The sequence below is a fragment of the Schistocerca gregaria genome, chromosome 7 (assembly GCF_023897955.1).
Source record: "Schistocerca gregaria isolate iqSchGreg1 chromosome 7, iqSchGreg1.2, whole genome shotgun sequence".
NCBI lineage: Eukaryota > Metazoa > Arthropoda > Insecta > Orthoptera > Acrididae > Schistocerca > Schistocerca gregaria.
This window is the reverse complement of record NC_064926.1, coordinates 379,319,582-379,342,229: the sequence shown is the minus strand read 5'-3', so window position 1 is coordinate 379,342,229 and position 22,648 is coordinate 379,319,582. Positions and strand designations below refer to the sequence as shown.

General features: G+C 40.4%; 1 protein-coding gene across 3 annotated transcripts in view; it reads left to right on the top strand.

Annotated features, from left to right (window-relative positions):
• The window catches only part of LOC126281785 (elongation factor-like GTPase 1), a 579,301-nt gene that overhangs the window by 20,423 nt on the left and 536,230 nt on the right, over positions 1–22,648 (top strand). For all 3 annotated transcript variants that reach the window (XM_049980992.1, XM_049980993.1, XM_049980991.1), the window contains 2 exons: positions 8,979–9,118; positions 19,568–19,699. In XM_049980992.1, the coding sequence (XP_049836949.1) occupies positions 8,979–9,118; positions 19,568–19,699 (272 nt within the window). The remainder of the gene's footprint in view (positions 1–8,978; positions 9,119–19,567; positions 19,700–22,648) is intronic.

The following is a 22,648-nucleotide window of genomic DNA, read 5'->3' as shown; positions in this document are numbered from 1 at the left end:
TAACCAATGATAGGACAATGTTCTACAAGTCAGGGCGTGGACTGCCAGAAGCTTGAACATGGTAACGGAGCTAGAATATCTGAAAAGGGAAATGCAAAGGCTCAGTCTAGATATAGTAGGGGTCACTGAAGTGAAATAGAAAGAAGACAAGGATTTCTGGTCAGATGAGTATAGGACAATATCAACAGCATCAGAAAGTGCTATAACGGGAGTAGCATTTGTTATGAATATGAAGGTAGGGCAGAGAGTCTGTTACTGTGAACAGTTCAGTGATCGGGTGGTTCTTATCAGAATCGACAGCAAACCAACAGTGACAATGATAGTTCAGACTGTAGAGGAAGACGTGACAACATTGCAAGGTGAAGATAAAGAGATAAGAAAGTATATGAGGATATTGTTAGGGTAATACAGTACGTAAAGGGAGATGAAAATCTAATTGTCGAGGGGACTGGAAAGTAGTTTTAGGAGAAGGAGTAGAAGAAAAGGTTACAGGAGAAAAAGGGCTTGGGACAAAGAATGAGAGGAGAGAAAGACTAAGTGAGTTCTGTAATAAATTTCAGCTATTAATTGCAAATACTGTGTTCAAGAATCGTAAGAGGTGGAGGTATACTTGGAAAAGGCCAGGTGGTACAGAAGGCATACCCATGAACAGATATAGACTCCGACCACAATGTAGTGCTGATGAAGGGTAGGCTGAAGCTTAGGAGATTAGTCAAGAAGAATCAATACGCAAAAAACTGGGATACAGAAGTACTAAGGAAAGACAAGATATGCTTGAAGTTCTCTAAGGCTCTAGATACAGCAATAATGAATAGCTCAGTAGGCAGTACTGTTGAAGAGGGATGGACATCTACAAAAAGGGCAGTCACAGGAACTGGAAAGAAAAACATAGGTACAAATAAGAGAGGAATTTAGGAATGCAGAGATACTAGACACTGAGGAATGAAATAAATAAGAAGTGCATGGAAGCTAAGATGAAATGGCTGCGTGAAAAATGTGAAGAAATAAAAGAAGAAATGAGTGAGAAGACTGACTCAGCATATAGGAAAGTCAAAGCAACCTTCGGTGAAATAAAAAGCAAGGGTGCTAACATTAAGAGTGCAATGGGAATTCCACTATTAAATGCAGAGGAGAGAACAAATAGGTGGAAAGAGTACATAAAAGTCTCTATGAAGGCAAAGATTTGTCTGATATGATAGAAGAAGAAACAGGAATCAATTTAGAAGAGATAGGGGATCCAGCATTACAATCAGAATATGAGAGAGCTTTGGAGGGCTTAAGATCAAGTTAGACAGAAGGGATAGATAACATTTCATCAGAATTTCTAAAATAATTGTAGGAAGTGGCAACAAACTGACTATTCAGGTTGGTGTGTAGAATTTATGAGTCGATGACATACCATCTGACTCTCAGAAAAATATCATCCACTCAATTCTGAAGACTGCAAGAGCTGCCAAGTGCAAGAATCACTGTCATATTCTTAAAAAAAACATAATAATTTCTTTCAAGTACACTTATCGACACAGCTTTAAACTTCTTAGGCCTCCATGTAGCAATCATTGAAATGGTCATTCTCCGGTGTTGGTAACGGCATCAGGGGACTGTGAACACAGTCTTTTGCTGCTCCTCCAGCACTACCTCCACTCTTCATGTCTGTCATGGAAAGGTATTTACACTGACCCAAGTTGTCCAGGATCTCCGTAATATTTGGTATCGGATCTGGATCTGTAATCATCTTAGCACTCATTTAGCCATAAGTACAAAAGAAAGTGTAATTTCTTGTCCTGTCTGAGGATTTTTTGGGTACAATGACTACCAGTGTGCCCCAGGGACTATTATGTTCTTCTGCTGTGCTAATTAATAAACTTTCCATTATTGGCTGTAAATGGTAGGCTATTCTATACGGCTTCTATTACAAATCAGACTTGTCCCCAGTTGGAATCCTACACTGTGTTATGGGTAGAGGTCTGCGCAGATAAGAAAAGTGCAATCCGCACCACATCCGCAAGGTCCTAATCCACAACCGCATCCGCAGCAATTAATCCGCATCTGCAAGTTCCTTATCCGCATCTGCATATATTTAAGTTTTGAATGAGTAATTAATAGTAATAGACAGTAGTACTTAGAATTATTGTATGTAATGACATAGTTATTGTCAGGGTGCCATTTCTGCGACAACTTAACTACTTTTTATATATACTAAGATGGTATCTGTTCATTCAGACATGTCCGAAAGAACAGATACCATGGGTGACCATGCAGCTTGTTAGGATGAAATTACAATGAAATGAACACCCTTAGTTGTTTACAGGCATTGACATACGCCAACGGGGACAGATGAAAATGTGAGCCCCGACCGGGACTCGAACCCTGGATCCCCTGCTTACATGGCAGACGCTCTAACCATCTGATGGTAGACAGTGGGCATGTTTGCCACCCAGAGAGCACTCCACAGGTCACAGAAAAGACACGGTCATGGAAACAGATTAGGCGCAGGTCTCTTGGGTACAGCTACGTCGGTCGTAGCCAGGGACCGAGGACAACAGACATCCGCTCTACCCGGGCCCTGCAAGATTCCAAGAATCTCAACGAAGTTTTCAACTAACATTGCTACTTACGATGCCTTGCTCATTATCCGCAAATAATCCGTGGATATCCACGCCGGTCGCGATTTTATCCGCCAAGTAACAAATACCGCGGATATCCGCATCTGCGCAGACCTCTAGTTATGGGCATTGCCAGCAGTGGCCCATGAGGATTGAATAAACCCATGAACTCCATAAATAATTTCTGCAAAGCTATCCTGTCTTCCTCCTCAAAACCCTCGATTTTGGCATGTAATGCAGCTGTATCAACAATTTACTTATGCCTGAAGTCCACACATCATCTGTCTAAACAGTTCTCACCCAAAACATCCAAACTGACAAGTAGCAGTTCTTTTCCCAAAGTCACTTCATAGGTGTCGAAATTATCAACACTGGTGGGAACCACATATTCGTTACGTCTTCCTATGTGCACACAACACTCCACCATATGAAACATTGCGATACATCTAATTCATCATTGGTTTTTAATGGCTGCACCATGTATAAGATATTTTTCAGGAAGTCTGTACTTATGCATACTGAAAGCAACTTCCCTGTACCCTGTGGCACTTATCATGCAAACTGAGTTTTAATGCCTCTGTATGCAGTTTAATTGGCTCTTCCCTCATGAGAGGAGAACATTGCAGTGTTGCATCGTTGACAACAGCATCCCTCAGATGGAAAAATGCTCTGCCAAGATCCACAGTGCGCTACGAAAGATCAATTTTTGCCTGACATTTTGTTAAGAAATCTAACCCTAAGATTGTGCAGTACCCCATAGCCTATTGGGTCAAAACTTTCACAATTTCTCTCAATTTATTTGTTCCCACCTGAAAATTTAGTTCTGCTGAACCTAATAATTCCACATTGCTATCCCTAACCAGAGTAATCTATAACATGGAGTGTCAATCTTCTAATACACAGACTCACCACAGACATGTGACTCCTGTGTCCAATAAGAACTTATGCTCTTTACCATTTATTATGCCAACTAAACAACACTCTGCCTCTGCAAATGTCTTCGTAGCATTGAAACTTATTGGGAACACCATCCAGCAGATCTGGAGTCCAGGTTGGTGTTTACCAAGCAATTACTTTGTCCTTTCCCATTCTGCTCTCTCTCTCTCTCTCTCTCTCTCTCTCTCTCTCTCTCTCTCTCTCTCTCTCTCTCTCTCTCTCTCCAACTTTGCTCATGGTGCCCAACCATTCCATACTTATAACATTGTGATTGGTGATGTTGCTTCTGAATGTGGCCCACTGACCCACATTTATAGCATATTATGACTCTCATCGTTGTGTCATGTGGCTAGGGCCTCCTGGCGGGTAGGCCGTTTGCCGGGTGCAAGTCTTTCGATTTGATGCCACTTCGGAGACTTGCGTGTTGATATTATGTCCCTAAAGAAGACACCTTTTTTAGTCCCACGTCCCTGTCACCACAACCACTTTTTCTGACTGTGCTTCTACTCTGATGGCAGCACACACTTTCTTGCAGTGCACCTTCCTTGACATATTGGGTGGAAGACCCCTTAGAAAAACACCCAATGCTCCATGCTCTGTTTTCTGAAGAATTACTCTGTTTTCTTTGTCACTCTCCAGCACACCATCATCTGGTAGGTCTGAATATTTATCTGCCTTATCGTATCAGGAAAACTCTCCACCAATTCATTCTGCCTCTGAGATATGCCACTTAGCTGCTCACGAAAGAACCTTGTAATATTTTGCTTCATTATTTAGTAGTTGGTGATGACTGAGAATGAATGCCTAAATTTTGTGGTATATATGATAGCCAGATCCACTGCTGTTACTGCAACAGACATTTTGGCCCCTAACTCAAGGCATGAAGCTCAGCCATTGAGTAACCATGATATCATGCTCCAATTCTTCCATCATATCAGCAACTTCCCAACTCTCTTCTCTGAAGTCTGTCTGTCTGGTTTCCGCATTGTCAGCTTGCTAAATACTGGTTCTTGGATACTGAATGCATGCTCTTGCCACAGGGCATCTAGTTGCAGAGTTGCCTGAAATGACCTTCTTATGATGTTATTTTCCTGAGTCATCATGAGCCATTTGCTTTGCTAGGTAGAACCATGGTGCAGCAGTAATGAAATGTGAAAATGTGCTCCTTTACGTAGGAGTATCATATGATATCCATAACTGAGGTTATGATACGCTGATATGAAGTGAGTAGCTGTTAAAAGGAAAAAAAAAGTCATATCTTCAGGCAGCTGATATCAAGTTAATATGGAGTGTGAGAGGTGTCATTCTGATAAACTATCTCTCTCTCTCTCTTTCTCTTTCTCTTTCTCTCTCCCCCTCCCCCCCTCCCCCCTCTCACTCTGTTATGTGGCGTTTAGATGACTTACATGTTGCGTGTTGGTGATTGTGAAATGATGATGATGACAACACAACTCCCAGTCCCCAATCGGAGAAAATCTCTGACCTGCCAAGGAAGTGAACCTGGCTCCCTTTGGTTGACATCCAACCACGCTGATCCTCACAGCTATCAAGGTGGACGATAGACTGACTAAGCAGTGAATATATGTGACAAGAGCTGAATATACTCTGCCTGGTGACTGGGGGATAGGGGGAATGTAGAAGGGGAGGAGGAAAAAAAAATGAAATTTCACAGATTGAGAGGGTATGTGATGTTATTTCAGTATTTACAAAAAAAAAAAAAAAAAAAAAAAAAAAAAACTTGGCAATATGAGTCCATTTATCAGTATGATTTTGCACCCCCTGTGGCACTGGGATGTAGGTGACACCTGAGCTGGTCCTTCACATGTTGTACTGGGGACACATCTGGTGATCTTGGTGGCTATGGTAGCATCAGTATCTAGCCTTGATATACTTCTTTCCCACATCCCTTCGCTCTTTAGTAGCAGGTACATGCTACCCAATGTAAAGCAGCGTTGATGAAACCACTACCTAATACCTACCACACAGAGGCCACGTAACTCGAGTTGAAAGTCAGTTCCTGAAAGTTAATTTTTAAAAAATTGGGTGTTCGGAGGATGCAGTCCACTTGCAGAAAGTATTTAAAATTAAATTGAATCTGTTTTTTATTCATATGGAAACACATGAAATGGCTGTCAAGTTCGTATTTAATATGGTAATGCTCTATCATTCAAAGTTCACTGTCTGTACAACATAATTTCATTAGAGAAGGAGCCAGAATTTTTGCAAGTCTGGCCCAACTAATTATCGCATTCTAACAGTCACAGACCCACCTCTATTCATGACTTAAACATTCAGTTGTTTCAGTGGTCTTCTTAGTAAGAAGTGCTAGCCAAAGTATTCCGTACAGAACATGAAACATGCCACACGAAATTGTTACTACAACCAGAAAGTTCACATGCTCATAACATTCAAACTATTTAATTTAAAAACACCAAACTTTCATTAAAATGTTCGTAACTCCAGTCACTTTAGTCATGAGGTATTTGAAGTGCAATTAACTCACTCTTCTTCATTTCCCAGAGTATTTTTATGGAGCTATCTAACATGGTGTTATCCGTAGGCTGGTTAGCAAGCAACTATCTTGAAGTATTCTACTCGTTGCCCACTGCACTATATTCATAAGAGAACAGCTTAATTCGGATTGGCTGTTGATCTAAATGACCAATCAGAATGTTCCTTTCAGATCATTCTCATGGCAAAACTTGACTTATACAATCAATAATCTGATAGTAATTAATGTCATTAAAACTTGAATTCCTAGTATATTGTTTAATCAAAATAAGTGAAGTATAAATTATTCTCCAAATTGATAAATAAACCTATTCTGCCTCTAGCTTTTATTCTGGCTACTTGTACACAACAGCAAGCTCACACCGACTTTTATACAACAGCAAGCTCACACCGACATACGCCATCTGTATCATGGTAGCACCATAACTTTCTCTCAGTCAGTTTGTACAAGGTTTTATGAAAAATGACATACAAGTTTTAACTTGTCCCACATACACTCTCTCAATCATTCTTACGCACTCACACAACAAAAAATAATCATATAATAATTTTGACCGATTATATAATGCACAGTGACTACAGTGTTAAAAATAAAATTCTAATTAATTGACTTTAAGCACTGATAAATTTGTAATGGCTTCAAATGATAATGAAAGTCAATCTGTATTTATTTCTGATTTGGTTTTAAAAAATTAATAACAAAAGGCTGTGTACCAAATTTGAACAAAATTGGATAATAACTAATATTGATTATTTAGATTCGTAGAAGGTGTGGCTCTTTGTATTGACTATCTGTTATGCTATGCAGTTCTCATGGCAGGCAGCATCAGCTGCCATCGTGCAGCCACCATACCAAATGACTGTGCGCCTTACTGCAACGAATGTCATCTAATAATAACTTGCTATGTTACAACGATTCTGTCACGTGAGGGGTAATACATGGGGAAACATTACATGTATGATGTACCATTGTGTCATCAGAATTCCCTTAATCAGTATGGGCTTGACCTGAAGTCATTCCGAATAGCACCCCGCACCATGAGCAACACTGCTGTGCCTCTCCAAAAACTGGAAGTAGATACCTATCCCCAGCTCACCACCATACTTGCCAGCAATTGTCATCCAGGGTAGTGCAGATCCACAATTCATCACTGAAAACAATACAACACTATTTACCAGCAGTCCCGTCTTCCTAGTCATGATACCATACAAACATAGCCATTTGTTCCATATTACTAACAGCAGCGTAGGCATGGGACAATAATTCCCGTCTGGCTGCTGCTAGTTTTCATCCAGTGGTGCAGCATGACACAGAATGTTGCAGGGAGTCCATTGCTTGTTCTCAGATGGCAGACACAGATGTGTAGGAGCTACAGTGTTCCTGGTGCACAGTGCATTGGTACTTCTGTGTGGTTGTCAGATGTGGTCAACTGAACCTTTACAATGAGTATGCGTGCCCTCATTTCCCATGCCATTCAACACTGGGCCACTGTCACATCCAAATTCCCAAAAAAAACTGAATGTTGCACAATTCAACCAACTGGCTAATTTGAGACTTGCAACAGGGCCCCTTTTAGCCTCTATCAGATGTTGATAACTCTGTCTCACATGAGAAGGTGGCATCTCTGTGTCCTTTTCAGTGGTCTCTCAATATCTGACTCTGTTCACAGTCATTCTATACCCTAGTAGGCTTGGTAAAATCACTAAACATAAACAACACTAATGCAATGTGGTGGCCATTCTACCTGTCAAAGAAAATTGCAGCTCTAATCATTTACATATCTGCCAGTGGTGTGTATGTGTATGAAGTTTCATTGGCATCTGACCATGTCTTCTAGGTGCTTTAAATTTTTTGTCATTCTTGAATTGTTGGGTATACAGTAAGATATCATCATCTTCCTTGCATGATATTTCACTGACTTGACTTTTGCGTTCGTCAGGTGCTACCTGAGACCAGTCGTCGATGCAACATGTCTGTAATTTGTAGCTTCTTCCTTCCCATTCCATCTGAGGTCCTCTCATCCAGGAGCTGCAATCGGATGTCTGAACCATCTGACATCCCAGTTTCTGTCTGTGCCCATAGGTGCCGCCCTTGAGTCTTCTGTTTTTGGTCCAAGCCAACTATTCACATTCTGTGTGCAATCTGTTCCCATTTGGGTTGTCCTGGGACATTCCATTGTTTTTAATAGATGTAGTGCAGGATACCACACTTAACTGAGCCAGTAGTCTGTGTCCCGATTGGTAAGACTCTCGGTCAGTCGAATCTCGATAGACTTCCTCACTCTGCTGCCCCAGTACCTGGGCATCTGGGCCAGGATTCTCATCTCTTCATAGCTTATGAAATTATCATGTCCCAAGCAGTGTTCAGCAATGGCTGACTTTGTTGCTTGTCACAAATGAGTTTGTGTTGTTATTCTTGTCATCTGATGTCAATATTTCTTGTACTACATCTTTGGATTTAACTGATGGCTAAGTGCATGTTAAGCTGCTATAATACCTTTTCATCAAGAATTTTCAAACATAACTGTGACTGGTGATGTGCCATATGCTTCAATAGCAACGTACACATTTCCCATTTAATAATATTTGTAATCAATAGCCAGTATTGGAGTATCAACCATCTGTTTCAGTATGGTGTATGATAATATGCTTATGTTCAGTGTTACTAAAATCCATATATTGAATAATATTCAAATGAAGCTGCAAATGAAAGTAGGTGGTTCATTGCATTTTCCTATATTTGTATTTCCTGTATACTGATGCTTTAATCTTTGTATACAATGGAATTCTTGTGACTTATTTGTCAGTTTTCTTATAATTTGTGCTCATAACTTACTAATGTTAATATTGTGTTGTTCAGATTGTCTTGAACTCATTTTCTCTGTAATGAATCATTTTAAATTTGAGCAAAATTTATTTTTCTAGGTAAAGAAGAGTTTCTTGTGAATTTGATTGACTCACCTGGCCATGTAGATTTTTCCCTGGAGGTGTCAACAGCTGTTCGGTTATGTGATGGAGCTATAGTTGTTGTTGATGTAGTTGAGGGAGTTTGTCCTCAAACAAGGGTATAAAAATTATTTTAGTCATAATTATTTTATATCACATCATTTCTGTAGATGTTAACTTCTATTATTTGTAAGACTTTAGTCAGATCGGTATCTTTCTACCTGTTGCAACATACACATAATTACCATTGCTGTTAGGATGTAAATGGCACATTGTCTTACTTCTTTGTGTTTCAAGACTAATTTAGTAGAATGGCATTCTTACAGAAGAATATAAATTGAATAATAATTAAATTTGTCAGAGAAGAAACTGTGGCAACTGGAGCAGAGCTGAAACACACATTTCCTGTTTAACTATCTTTGTAATACATCTGTGACTCAAGGCATATGATGTGCTTTGTGACTTTGTCAAAGGCTTTGATTACGTTGACTATAAAATCGTAGAGTAAACTGCACTATTTATGGATTGAAGGCATCTCTCTTGCATTGGCAGAATCTTACCTTAAAAAGACAGAGAGAGAAGAAAAAACAATTACATCGGCAATCTGCATCACAAAAGTGAGGCTAAACACAGGATGGCTGAACATAAAATTGTCTAATCAGAGGTCCACTCCTGTTCTTAAAACAAGTACTTGAACTCTCAGTAACTTCCAAGAAATTTCCCATGACTTTAATGTTACTTGGTAATGCAAACATACTAATTAAAGTCCTAAACTCAACCATAATTGGAACATCCCAGATGAAGGCTGAACAGCCCTGTGAATGATTTATAGAAAACAACTTTGTTATTCAGTTTTAAACGAATAAAGATAAACTATTGGTAATGGAAATATATATTGATGTACAGGACTGCTGAGACAGTCATGCTCGGATGCCTAATCTGTGTACCTGCAACCCCTCCCTCGTGCATTTCTAGTCAGAAAATCAGCTGCCTCTCTCTGAGCCGTTAGCCACCAACCCTCAGTCACTGTGCCAGTCTCCCACCTCTCTCACCCTCTACCCATCCCATCCAAAACTGCCCCCACCACAACCTACTCCACCTACCAAAATTCAGCACTGGCATTGTCTGTCCAGCCGGTACCATGTAGGGACATAGGCATGTGTGTGTGTGTGTGTGTGTGTGTGTGTGTGTGTGTGTGTGTGTGTGTGTGTGTGCGTGCGTGCGTGTGTGTAGGAATAGTCCCAAAGCTAGCAAGTTTTCTTTTTTTTTAAAATAAACAAACCATATCATACTATTAGGTAGGTGCATAAGTTCACAGCATTTTCCATAAGTTTAATAACCACAACAGAGACACGTAACAGAGACTTTAGTTTTCAATAACATATTCTTCTTCACTGTTTACAAGAGTCTGCCAACACTGGGATAACTTTTCGATTCTGTGACTGTAGAAATCATGTAGTTTGAGGCAAAGAACTCATCAAGCCATGTTAGAAGCACATTTTCACCTGGAAAGGAAGTTCTTTGAAGTTTGTTCAATAGAGAGCCAAAATGGTGAAAATGTGAAGTGCAAGGTCAGTTGGATAAGGTGGTTGTGGAATGACTTTCCAACCCATCTTCTGTATAGCACTTTTTGTCAGTCCAGAAGAATAAGAATGAGCGTTATCAAGGATAAGCATCACTTCATTCAGTCTTCCTGGTCGTTGTTCTCGGATTGTATCTGCAAGACATCTTAGTTGTTGACAATAAATGTCAGCAGTGATGGGCTCACCTTGGGGAAGCAATTTGTAGTGCACCACACCATTTCTGTTTCACCATATGCATAATACTATCTCTTGCAGCTCTTATGAGAGGGATTGCTGCTTTGTTTGGGCTCAACCATGCCTTTCTATTTCTTAAGTTAGCGTAAAGAGATCATTTCTCATCCCAGTAATGACACAGGATAGGAACGATTAGTGTTTTTCATGAGCAGATTGATGACAAGCAGGCAAAGATACACATATGACCACCGCCAGTACTGTGATTTTGACTTAGAGCGTATGGTACCCATGCACCTAATTTTTGAACCTTCTCCAATGCATGCAAATGTTGCACAATGGTTGCACAGTGCATCAGATTTGCTAGTTATTGAGTATGCTGATGAGGATCATTGTGGATAAATGTGTTTAAACAATCTTCATCAAACCCCGAAGGTCATCCTGAATGTGGAGAGTCATTAATGTCAACACAATCCTCCTTAAAATGAGAAAACCATTTTTGTGCCATGCTTTGTCCAGTGATGTTATCCACACCACATGGCACAAGTGTTTCTGGTGGCCACCCCTGCTGTGCCTCCTCTATTGAACTCAAACAGAAGAATATAAGTATGTTGGAAATGTTCCAATGTCTCCACTTAGCAATTTGTTTTCTAGTGTCCACAGCTCCATTGTCTCCAAATGACAAATTGACAATATGTAAACTCAAATAGCAACAGTGAACTACAAATAAAAAATGCTAATTGATAAATAAACTCATAGCAACCAGAATACCCACATAGAAGACAGAAACACAATGAATGAATGCACCAGCCTAATACATGGAAGCAAAAATTCTCAGACAGCTCCATGGAATGCTAGCTGCTTTTACTGTCCACCCTATCACAATTTTTTTTATATATACCACATTAGGGAAGTTATGTCTGACAGATTTGAGCAGGAGAATGTTGTCCCTGTTGTGACTCGCCGATCTTTCAAAGTGCCACCGCGCAGTTATGCACGTCCTCTACATGCGACGCTGTCTGCCAGCCATGCAGCAACAGCGCCACCTAAGCGGCCGGCCAGCCAGCCAGTGGTTGCTAGACTTGGACTCAGTTATGATTTGACTGTTAAAGTGTACACATGTCTTACTCTGTTTACTTGATCTGTGAGTTTCGTGTATTGCATCTTCCTTGAAATATATTTGTTCAACTTGAAGTTATAACAGTCCTCCTAAGCAGTATTTTAAAGCTGGACCAATAAAAAATCAGTCAGTCAATCAATCATTTAGTGGTAAAACTGAACCAATAAGGAGCCCTGTGCAGTGTTTCATACATGTGTATGATTTTGCAGCCCTTTTGTTCCTCTCTCTGTCCTCCTACAGCAATTTGTCAGTACAAGTTCTGTGAGGTTCCAGATTCACTACAATCCAAACTGCCACTTGCTTTCCAATAGAAGCAGTTATTGCAGATAATCTGTGAACAGTGGGGTCTGTTGGGATCCGTGCAAAGCAATATCTTGTGGCACATTCACCCAGGTTTGGAGTCAATTGATACTGTCAATATCTTGTGGCACATGGTGTGGGTCAAATACTAACATTCACACAGGTTTTGAGAGGTCCAGAATAGTTTTAGACTTGGTATGGCATGGGAATAATAGCACTCCTGCCTATGTTTGTAATTCAATTTTTAATGAAATTTTAAACTAACACCTCAACTATGTAGCTGTAGTTATGGATTCCTCTAGGCAAGGGGATTGTCTTGGCTGCTCAGTGGTTATTTTCATGGGCATGTTCTAGAGAATTGTTTACAAAATAACTTTAGTGTCTTTGATTCAGAGTGCAGAGTTGCATACAATTTTGAGGGTAGTGGTGCAGATGGGACATATTCCTGCTGAAAAATTTGTCATATATTCCAGCTGCCTAAGTGCTCTTCAATCTATTCAATGAAAATACCCAGCAGACAGATATGACCAAGACATCCAAGACTTACTTCTCTGCCTGCAAAGGCTGGGAAAGAGGAGGCATTCTGTTGGGTGCCAAGGCACAACAAAATTCAGGGAAATAAATCAGTAGATGTGATAATCAAGGAAGTGTGTCTTCTAAATCAGATAGATCAGTGCACTGGCACCCTACATACTATATCCTCAGAGTTGAGATACAGGGTCATGCATCGGTGGGAAGAAGAGTTCCAGAAAGTGACACTCAGTAAAACCAGCTACCAGGCAATGGTTTCCCTCCTTCTGGCCCTGACATGATTATAACCATGAAATGATCTGATATGACATGAAGTCCTCAGTTGTCATTGGGTAGAGCAAAGTCCAATGATGCATGGCTTCCTATTCTGACAGGGGGACCCTACAGTGTTTGGTGCTTGTGGTGTACAAATTGCAGTACACCATGTTTTAACTCAATGTGTTTTATATTTAGACGAGAGGGTAGAGGTTCTTTTACCAGCTGTTTTCCCCTTCATTTTAGGTAACAATGAGATGAATGTGGTACAACTTGCGAGATGTTTGACTTGCTCTCTAAACTTTAAAGAAAGAGGTTTTGGTGTGGTACTGGTGTGCATGCTCATTTGGTTTCTTTGTAAGTGACCAGTCAGTAACATTTTCCGTTGTTTCTCTTCACTTTTGTTCTATAACTCAAACATAGTTTTAATAACACATTTTTAACATTGACTAATTTACAAATTTCTTCATGAGAGGGTATGAATGGGTAGGTGAATGTGAATGAAAATGGGAGATAGTGATGATAATGGTAAGAGATATTATATTTTAGGCATTTTTAGTCTGAAGTATTTTAGCAACCTTCAAACAGACTTTGTTTTTGAAAGGGCACTAATAACTTTGCTCTTGAGGACCTTAATTCACTCTCTGTCTCGGCTTACACAACTTCCTGTTGCTTACCTGTGGACTCTCAAACTGTTTTAAATTTGTTGTTGGTAGCAGGTATGTTCAGCCTGTGATTGGGCACTTTTATCTGGCTGTAATGTTTGCTTCTGGTGGTCATGATGCAAGCCCATGTACATGTGAAAGAAACTAAAAAATAGCTTATAATTTTCTAGAATTCCTTCTCATTTTTGAGACTCTTAGTTCTGATGTTACTTTATTTTCAATAAGTTAGTTGATATAATTGAAAATTATGTAGGCACTGTACAGTCATGTTAAAGTGATTGGCACCCATGTATGACGCCAGCGTGCAGTAACCGCTCACAAATGGCAGGTGGCAGCATTAGTAGTGGAGTGTGTATAAACAGTGCCAGGGTATGCAGATGGCAGTGCACTCATCATTGTAATGCAGAGACTGTCTGATTTATCTGATGTCCAAAAGGGCATGAGTGTTGGCTTTCAGGCCAAGGATGGAACCATTTCCCAAATAGCTAAGTCTGTTAACTGTTAGCATACTGCCTTGGTTAAAGTATACCAAGCGTGGCAAAATGATGCAATCCAAAACCAGTGCCAAGACAACTGTGGTGCACCATGGATCGTAAATGACAAGTACGACATAGCAGTGCCTGTGACATTCTGAATTATGCTTGCATGTCCTAAGTAACAGGTACTGCAACGAGTGCAGCCATTATGAAATACATTAATGTATTTGCAATTGTGAATATGGAGAACCAGTTCTGGAGGGGACACGGACAACAGTGCAGTCGTTATCGTTGTCAAAAAGGGCATGATCATTGGCTTTCGGGCCAAGGGTGGAACCACTTCATGTCCAAAAGAACAGGCACTGCAGTGACTATAGCCATTATGAAATACATTAAATGTATTTGCAGTTGCGAATATGGCTAACCATCAGCTTTAGAATGGTATGAAAACAATGAAAATTTGTGCCAGACCAGGACTCGAGCCTGGATTTCCTGCTTATTGTGAGCAGTCGCCTTACCTTTTGGTAAGCCAAATGGTAAGGTGACCACTCATGATAAGTGGGAAATCCAGGTTTGAGTACTGGTCTGGCACAAATTTTCATTGTCATCATCCCATTCTACAGCTGATGGTTATCCATATTCGCATTTGCGAATACATTTAATGTGTAAATGACAACGACAAATGACAGCTGTGGAGAAGTGTATGGGTGAATGGATGTGCAACTGTTGAGCAACTGAACACCAAGGTAAACCAAAGACCTACCAGCAGTATCTCCTCAATGACCATTTAGTGACTGTTGCTGCATTAGGGCCTTTGCAGCGTGTGCCTCGTTCATGCATCCATGCTGACTGCTATTCATCAGTGATGAAGGTTGGAATTTGTGTGTCAATAACACAACTGGAGATCAGCTGATTGGTAACAGGTGGCATTTTTGGATGAATCAAGGGCTATGCTCCATCGGACAGATGATTATTGGCGTGTGCAAAATGAAACTTCTGAGAGCAAATACCGTGCAACAATTATCAGAAGTGTTCAGATTGGGCAGAATTTGTGGATGATATCATAATTCTGGAAGACATAATCTACATCTAAATCTACATTTATACTCCACAAGCCACCCAACGGTGCATGGCGGAGGGCACTTTAAGTGCCATTGTCATTACCTGCCTTTCCTGTTCCAGTCGTGTATGGTTCGTGGGAAGAACGATTGCCGAAAACCCTCTGTGCATGCTCGAATCTCTATGATTTTACATTTGTGGGCTCCTCGGGAGGTATAAGTAGGGGGAAGCAATATATTCGATACCTCATCCAGAAACGCACCCTTGCGAAACCTGGACAGCAAGCTACACTGTGATGCAGAGCGCCTCTCTTGCAGAGTCTGCCACTTAAGTTTGCTAAATATCTCCTTCACGCTTACCAAATAACCCTGTGACGAAACGCACCACTCTTCTTTGGATCTTCTTTATCCCCTCTGTCAACCCAACCTGGTACAGATCCCACACTGATGAGCAATACTCAAGCTAAAAACTCTTCAATCCACCCACACAGCTGGTCTGATATTCTGTAGGCTCTTACTTTGTTTATCAGGCGACAGTGCGGAACTGTATCAAACGCATTCCGGAAGTCAAGGATAATGGCATCTACCTGGGAACCTGTATCTAATATTTTCTGGGTCTCATGAACAAATAAAGCGAGTTTGGGCTCACATGATCACTGTTTCCGGAATCCATGTTGATTCCTACAGAGTAGATTCTGGGTTTCCAGAAATAACATGATACGTGAGCAAAAAACATGTTCTAAAATTCTACAACAGATCGATGTCAGAGATATGGGCCTATAGTTTTGGGCATCTGCTCGATGACCCTTCTTGAAAACTGAAACTACCTGTGCTCTTTTCCAATCATTTGGAACCTTCTGTTCCTCTAGAGATTTGCGGTACACGCTGTTAGAAGGGGGGCAAGTTCTTTCGTTTACTCTGTGTAGAATTGAATTGGTATCCCGTCAGGTTCAGTGGACTTTCCTCTGTTGAGTGATTTCAGTTGCTTTTCTAGTCCTTGGACACTTATTTCGATGTCAGCCATTTTTTCGTTCATGCGAGGTAATGGAGCAACACACATTCTTCTGTACTTGGGGAGCATGTTGATTGTTTTTATGGTTTGCTAAGTACTAGGATGAGTTTACCATACTCCCCTGACCACCAGACTCCCCAGACTTAAACCCAACTGAGAATCTGTGTGACCGCCTTGACTGGACTGTTCACACTCTAGTTACTCAACCAAGAAATGTAATTCCACTGGCCATGGAACTGGAGTCAGCTTGACTCCACATTCCTGTCTGTAACTTCCAGAACCTCGCTGACTCTCTTGAAATATCTGTTTTTGAACGTTACAGCAGGGAGTTTTTACCTGTTGTTTCACATCCACAGACTTCCACTCCTTTCTGTTTTGATTTATTTCTTGCATTATCATTCCTCTTCTATTCTTATAAATATATTTGCCTCATTATTTCATTTTGTTTGTTTGCAGATATACACTAGATCATCCAAAACATTATGAACATTTGCTTAATAATGTGTTAGTCCACCTTTGTAACACAATACCGCAGCGATTCTATGTGACATGGATGTAACCATGTGTCATGGCTTTAACCATTCATCAGTTGGTTCCCAGAGGTATGTGAAGTTACTGTCTACATGTGGGTCATGCTGTTCCTGTAAATTACGGCCAGTGGTTTGTGGATGCGGACCTTACGCCCAGTACCATCCCAGATCTGTTCCGTTGGTTTCAGATTAAGTGAATTTGTTGTCCAAGACATCAGCGTGAGTTCATTATGATGCTTCTCAATCTATTATAGCACCATTCTGGTGTTTTGACATGGGCAGTAAACCTGCTGAAAGATGCCATCACCATTGGGGAAGAAATCAGTAATGTTCACCTAGTCCATATCTGTCAAGGTGCCATCAGTTAGTACTACAGATCCCATAGAAGCCCAGGTGAATGTTCCTCACAGCATGATACTGCCCCCATCAACTTGTGTCCATTGTGCGGTGCATGTTTTGATCAGATTTTTGCCAGGATGATGCTGTATCTAGACATGGCCATTTACCTAGTGTAACAAGAAATGTGATTCACCCAACCAGGCAATACATTTCCACTCATCCATTTTCCAGCCTTGATGACATTGTGCACACTGCAATCATAATTGATAATATCATTGGGTCAACATGAGAACACATATGGGTAATCTGCTGAGGAGCATCATGTTCTACAATGTACTCTGAATGATGTGCTCCAAAACACTTGTCTGCATTACCTTTGTTCTCTTCATTAGATCTGTCACAAATTGGCTCTTTTCCTACTCTACAGAGCTGGTAAACCATCAACCTCTGTGTGCTGTGATGATGCATGGAGATCCAACACTTCATGGTCTACTTGTGGTTCACCGTCCTTCAACCACTTTCCATAACAGTAGCCTGCAAACAGCTGACTAGCTCTGCCATTTCTAATGTGCTTGATCTAGATAACATATTATAATAACCTGTCCTTTATCAAAGTCACTTATGTCAGTGTGTTTCCCTATTTGTGACCCATGTCATTGTTGGAAAGATTTCTCAATTATTTCTGCTCTGCTTATATACCTTTCTTATCATGTCACCTCTCTCTCTCTCTCTCTCTCTCTCTCTCTCTCTCTCTCTCTCTCTACCTCTACCTCTACCTCTACCTCTACCTCTCTCTACACTTCTGTTTACTTTTTTGCCCCATTTGACTCACTCACTTTTTTTCTTCTTTTTTTCCCTTTTAACAATGTGATTTATATTTTTATTAATCTGTTGAAACTTTGTGGTATATTAAAACTGTGTGCTTGACCACAACTCAAACCTGCGACTTTGTGTTTCATGGTCTACATCTACATCTACATGACTACTCTGCAATTCACATTTAAGTGCTTGGCAGATGGTTCATCGAACCACAATCATACTATCTCTCTACTATTCCACTCCCGAACAGCGAGCGGGAAAAACGAACACGTAAACCTTTCTGTTCGAGCTCTAATTTCTCTTATTTTATTTTGATGATCATTCCTACCTATGTAGGTTGGGCTCAACAAAATATTTTCGCATTCGGAAGAGAAAGTTGGTGACTGAAATTTCGTAAAAAGGTGTCGTCACGACGAAAAACGTCTATGCTGTAATGACTTCCATCCCAACTCATGTATCATATCTGCCACACTCTCTCCCCTATAACGTGATAATACAAAACGAGCTGCCCCTTTTTGCACCCTTTCGATGTCCTCCATCAATCCCGCCTGGTAAGGATCCCACACCGCGCAGCAATATTCTAACAGAGGACGAACGAGTGTAGTGTAAGCTGTCTTTTTAGTGGACTTGTTGCATCTTCTAAGTGTCCTGCCAATGAAACGCAACCTCTGGCTCGCCTTCCCGACAATATTATCTGTGTGGTCCTTCCAACTGTAGTTGTTCGTAATTTTAACAGCCAGGTACTTAGTTGAATTGACAGCCTTGAGAATTGTACTATTTATCGAGTAATCGAATTCCAATGGATTTCTTTTGGAACTCTTGTGGATCATCTCACACTTTTTGTTATTTAGCGTCAACTGCCACCTGACACACCATACAGCAATCTTTTCTAAATCGCTTTGCAACTGATACTGGTCTTCGGATGACCTTACTAGACGGTAAATTACAGCATCATCTGTGAACAATCTAAGAGAACTGCTCAGATTGTCACCCAGGTCATTTATATAGATCAGGAACAGCAGAGGTCCCAGAACGCTTCCCTGGGGAACACCAGTGTCTACTGGGTGGCTTGTGAGGTGCACTTGGGTTTTCAAATCAGTACACATCCCACTGCAAAGTAAAAATTCATTTTATGAATTATTGTATTGTTTGCAGTTGCCATTTGTACTAATTTCTTTGTTGTGCTCAGTTAGTGCATTTAAACTTGATGGCTTTAAACTATATTTTTCCTTCCAGTTTTATGACCATTCATGCCAGTGTTATTTTTTGGCTTGTCCATCAATCTGTGCTTTGTTACTAATGTTGAAAAGGGTGGATGATCTGTTGTTTCATTTTTTTATGTATTACTTTTGTACCTTTTTCTTTTGTGTTTGACTTTAATCTTTGACTTAGTGTCCATCTCTTTCTTATTGTCAAGGATGTTCTGAAATTTAAATCAGAACTGTTTATTTTTTTGACTTCATAATCTATTCCTGTAGCCTATTTTTCCTTTTTTTGTATCCCACCTTCATGCTTTGGAACTGATTTTCCAAATTTGCTCTAAAACAATATGTAAAGCACTTCCTTTGTGAGGTAAAGGTAAAGTTACACAGTCTTTGCTCTGTTGATAGATAAAAGGCAATAAGTGTGTAATTGTTTGAAATATGGGTTAAGTAACACAACAAATGCTGGGATTTGATGCTGTCACAAACAAAATTTTTCTTTCTTAGGTTGCGTTGAGACAAGCATGGCTCGAAAATATTGTTCCAGTCTTGGTGCTGAATAAGATTGATCGACTCATTCTGGAGATGAAGTTGTCTCCATTAGATGCTTATGTGCATCTGACACAAGTACTTGAGCAGGTATGTAATATTGTTACTAGCTTAACAAATGCTTAAGATATTAAAGAAAGTAAATTATAAGAACAAGCACTCAACCTTCAAGTAATATATGTACTAATTAATAGCAGATATAGTAATCTGCTTTTCCCATTGGTATTTAGTCCCAAACACTTCCTGTTCCTGGCCTTGGCACTATTTGGGGTAACCTAGGAAGATAGGTAGGGGAAGAGTGGATGAAGTGTTATGGGTGCAGTGCATGGTGTCAACATGGAAAATGTGATGGGAATAATTGCAACCTGGTGAAATGAGAGGAGGTAGTGATGTGTTGTATGTGTAAGTTTAAGGAGGAGGAAGGAATTTGGCGGGAGGGGGGGGGGGGTGGTAGTGAAAGAGTGGTAGACATTCCTCCACAATGTGGATAAGGCAGCAGTGAAACTAAATAGGGTGGAGAGATTGAGGTACAGGTGGATAGTCTATAGTAAGACTCTGAGGGCTGGAAGGGGGGGGGGGGGGGATAAATAGGATAGGGACCCACTTGGAGAGATAAGTATTGCATGAAATGTATTCACAGTAGATAAAACAGACCACCGTAAACTGTAAAATGGAATGATGACAATGAAAATTTGTGCCATACTGGGTCTCAAACCCAAATTTCACACTTAACTCAAGCCTGATGTCGCAAATAAATACAATCTTGCATTGCCTTTGTCATCAACAAGTACTATGCAACATTCCTTTGAAGAGGCATACTTCAGTTAAAATGTCTTCCCCCTGTACGGGAACATAATGTATATGATTGCAGGTTGTGACTCATAAATGATGATATATGGAAGTTTGAGTCTGGCTGTGAGTCGTGCGAGCATAGCAAACGTGGTTAAGGCAATTGCTCATCTGATGAGGGAAACCTGGATTCAAGTTCCAGTCCAGCACATATTTTCATTGTCATCATTCCATTATCCAGCTGAAGGTGGTTTATATTCGAAACTGTGAATATATTTCCTGTTTTTCGTGGTGGCAGTACTTGCTGCAGTGCCTGTTCCTTTGGACTAGCATGCATGTCCGAAGGAACACTGTGTAGTACTTCTTAACAACATGCACTGTATATTGCAAATAAGTATTGGACAGGGACTAGTGGAAGTATGAAGTCAGTTGATTTTAACACCCGAGGATATGTTTGAAGGCAATTCTTATGTATGTAATTTAAAGAAACTGATTACATATGCGTGTGTTCATGGTCAAGCTGTGGCGAAGGACAGGTTTGGCAACTGAATTATAGAAGAGTGCACATGGCCAACTTCAGTGCCTGCTTTACAAGACCCAGTTGTCTGGATCTCCCTCTCAAATTCTATGAATTGTGTAGGTAGGATCTATTCCATTTCTTGTTTCTGGATCTGTACACCACATGGTGGAGAGCTATCTTGACTCATTTCATTGTTTGTATTCCACCAAGGATTGTTGTTGTTGTTGTGGTCTTCAGTCCTGAGACTGGTTTGATGCAGCTCTCCATGCTACTCTATCCTGTGCAAGCTCCTTCATCTCCCAGTACCTACTGCAACCTACATCCTTCTGAATCTGCTTAGTGTATTCATCTCTTGGTCTCCGTCTATGATTTTTACCCTCCACGCTGCCCTCCAATGCTAAATTTGTGATCCCTTGATGCCTCAGGACATGTCCTACCAACCGATTGCACTAAGCAGATTCAGAAGGATGTAGGTTGCAATAAATACTGGGAGATGAAGAAGCTTGCACAGGATAGAGTAGCATGGAGAGCTGCATCAAACCAGTCTCAGGACTGAAGACAACAACAACAACAACAAACAACAAAATTTTTCAATAAACAGGAGCTTCATATATTAAGTCTTGATGTTAAAATAAATCTTCTACAAGAGATAATTATAAAGCTTTAATTATCATCTCAAAAAACCAATCTGCAATGATGAAACTTGGCAATGGTGTTAGTCCTCAGCATATTCACCCTTAAATGAAAATCATTTTTCCCAAGAATGCAGAAACCTCATTTTAGAACTCGGCATTTTGGTTATTCAGGAAACGATTCAGCTCAATTACTACCTCGGTGCCTTTCTGAAAATGTGTCATACAATGGTTCCTTCAACCAAAGAAAGAGGTAGCAGACACTGGGTGGAAGGTGAGACAAAATTTGATAGAGAATCGTCATGTATGACTGTGTTCAGGCAGAATGAGCTGGAGTATTGTTGTGAAGTGGAAGCACGTCCTTTGACAGCTTCCCATGGCATTTCGTGTGGACATCCTCCAGTAACTTCATCAGGTCATTTCAGTAGTATGCTCCTGTGATGGTTTCTCCCTCATGAGCATAATGTGTTAACAGTACTCCATGGCAATCACAAAACACACTCAGCATCAGTAACTTGCCAAGTGATGGTTGTGTCTTCACCTTATGGGTGCTGATGAATCCATGTTTCCACTACTTGCTTTGGTCCATTGCTTCGGGGTTGCAGTGATACACCCAGCACTCATATGAGATGACAGGCATCAAAAGCAGTCATGTGTCTTGTTCTGCTGCAACATTTCTGCTGCTGTCTCAATCTTTGAACACCGGGGCCTCTGCTTCCCTAGCAATTCCTTGTTCTTCATATTAAGTTGGTCTGGCACTTCATATTTTGTCATCCAGACTTGGTTAACAACTCTGAAAGCATCTGCACCACCTAGCCTGTGCTCTTAGGATGGTGCATTGTTGCTGTACGCCCTCACCAACTCAGCATTTTTTTGCTGCATTGTTCTTCACCTTCAAATGCAGAAAATGAATTATTGCATGATACACTACTTTATCAAAGTTTTGCACCATTTTATTACAGCTCTTCTGATGGTGTTGTCGCAAGGGGATTTCCATGTGTACAAGGACTGCAGATATGTTCCTGCAAACAAACATCAAATTAATTACATCATTTTGTTTTTTCAAGGTGGTTATTAAAACATTATGACAAGTCCTCA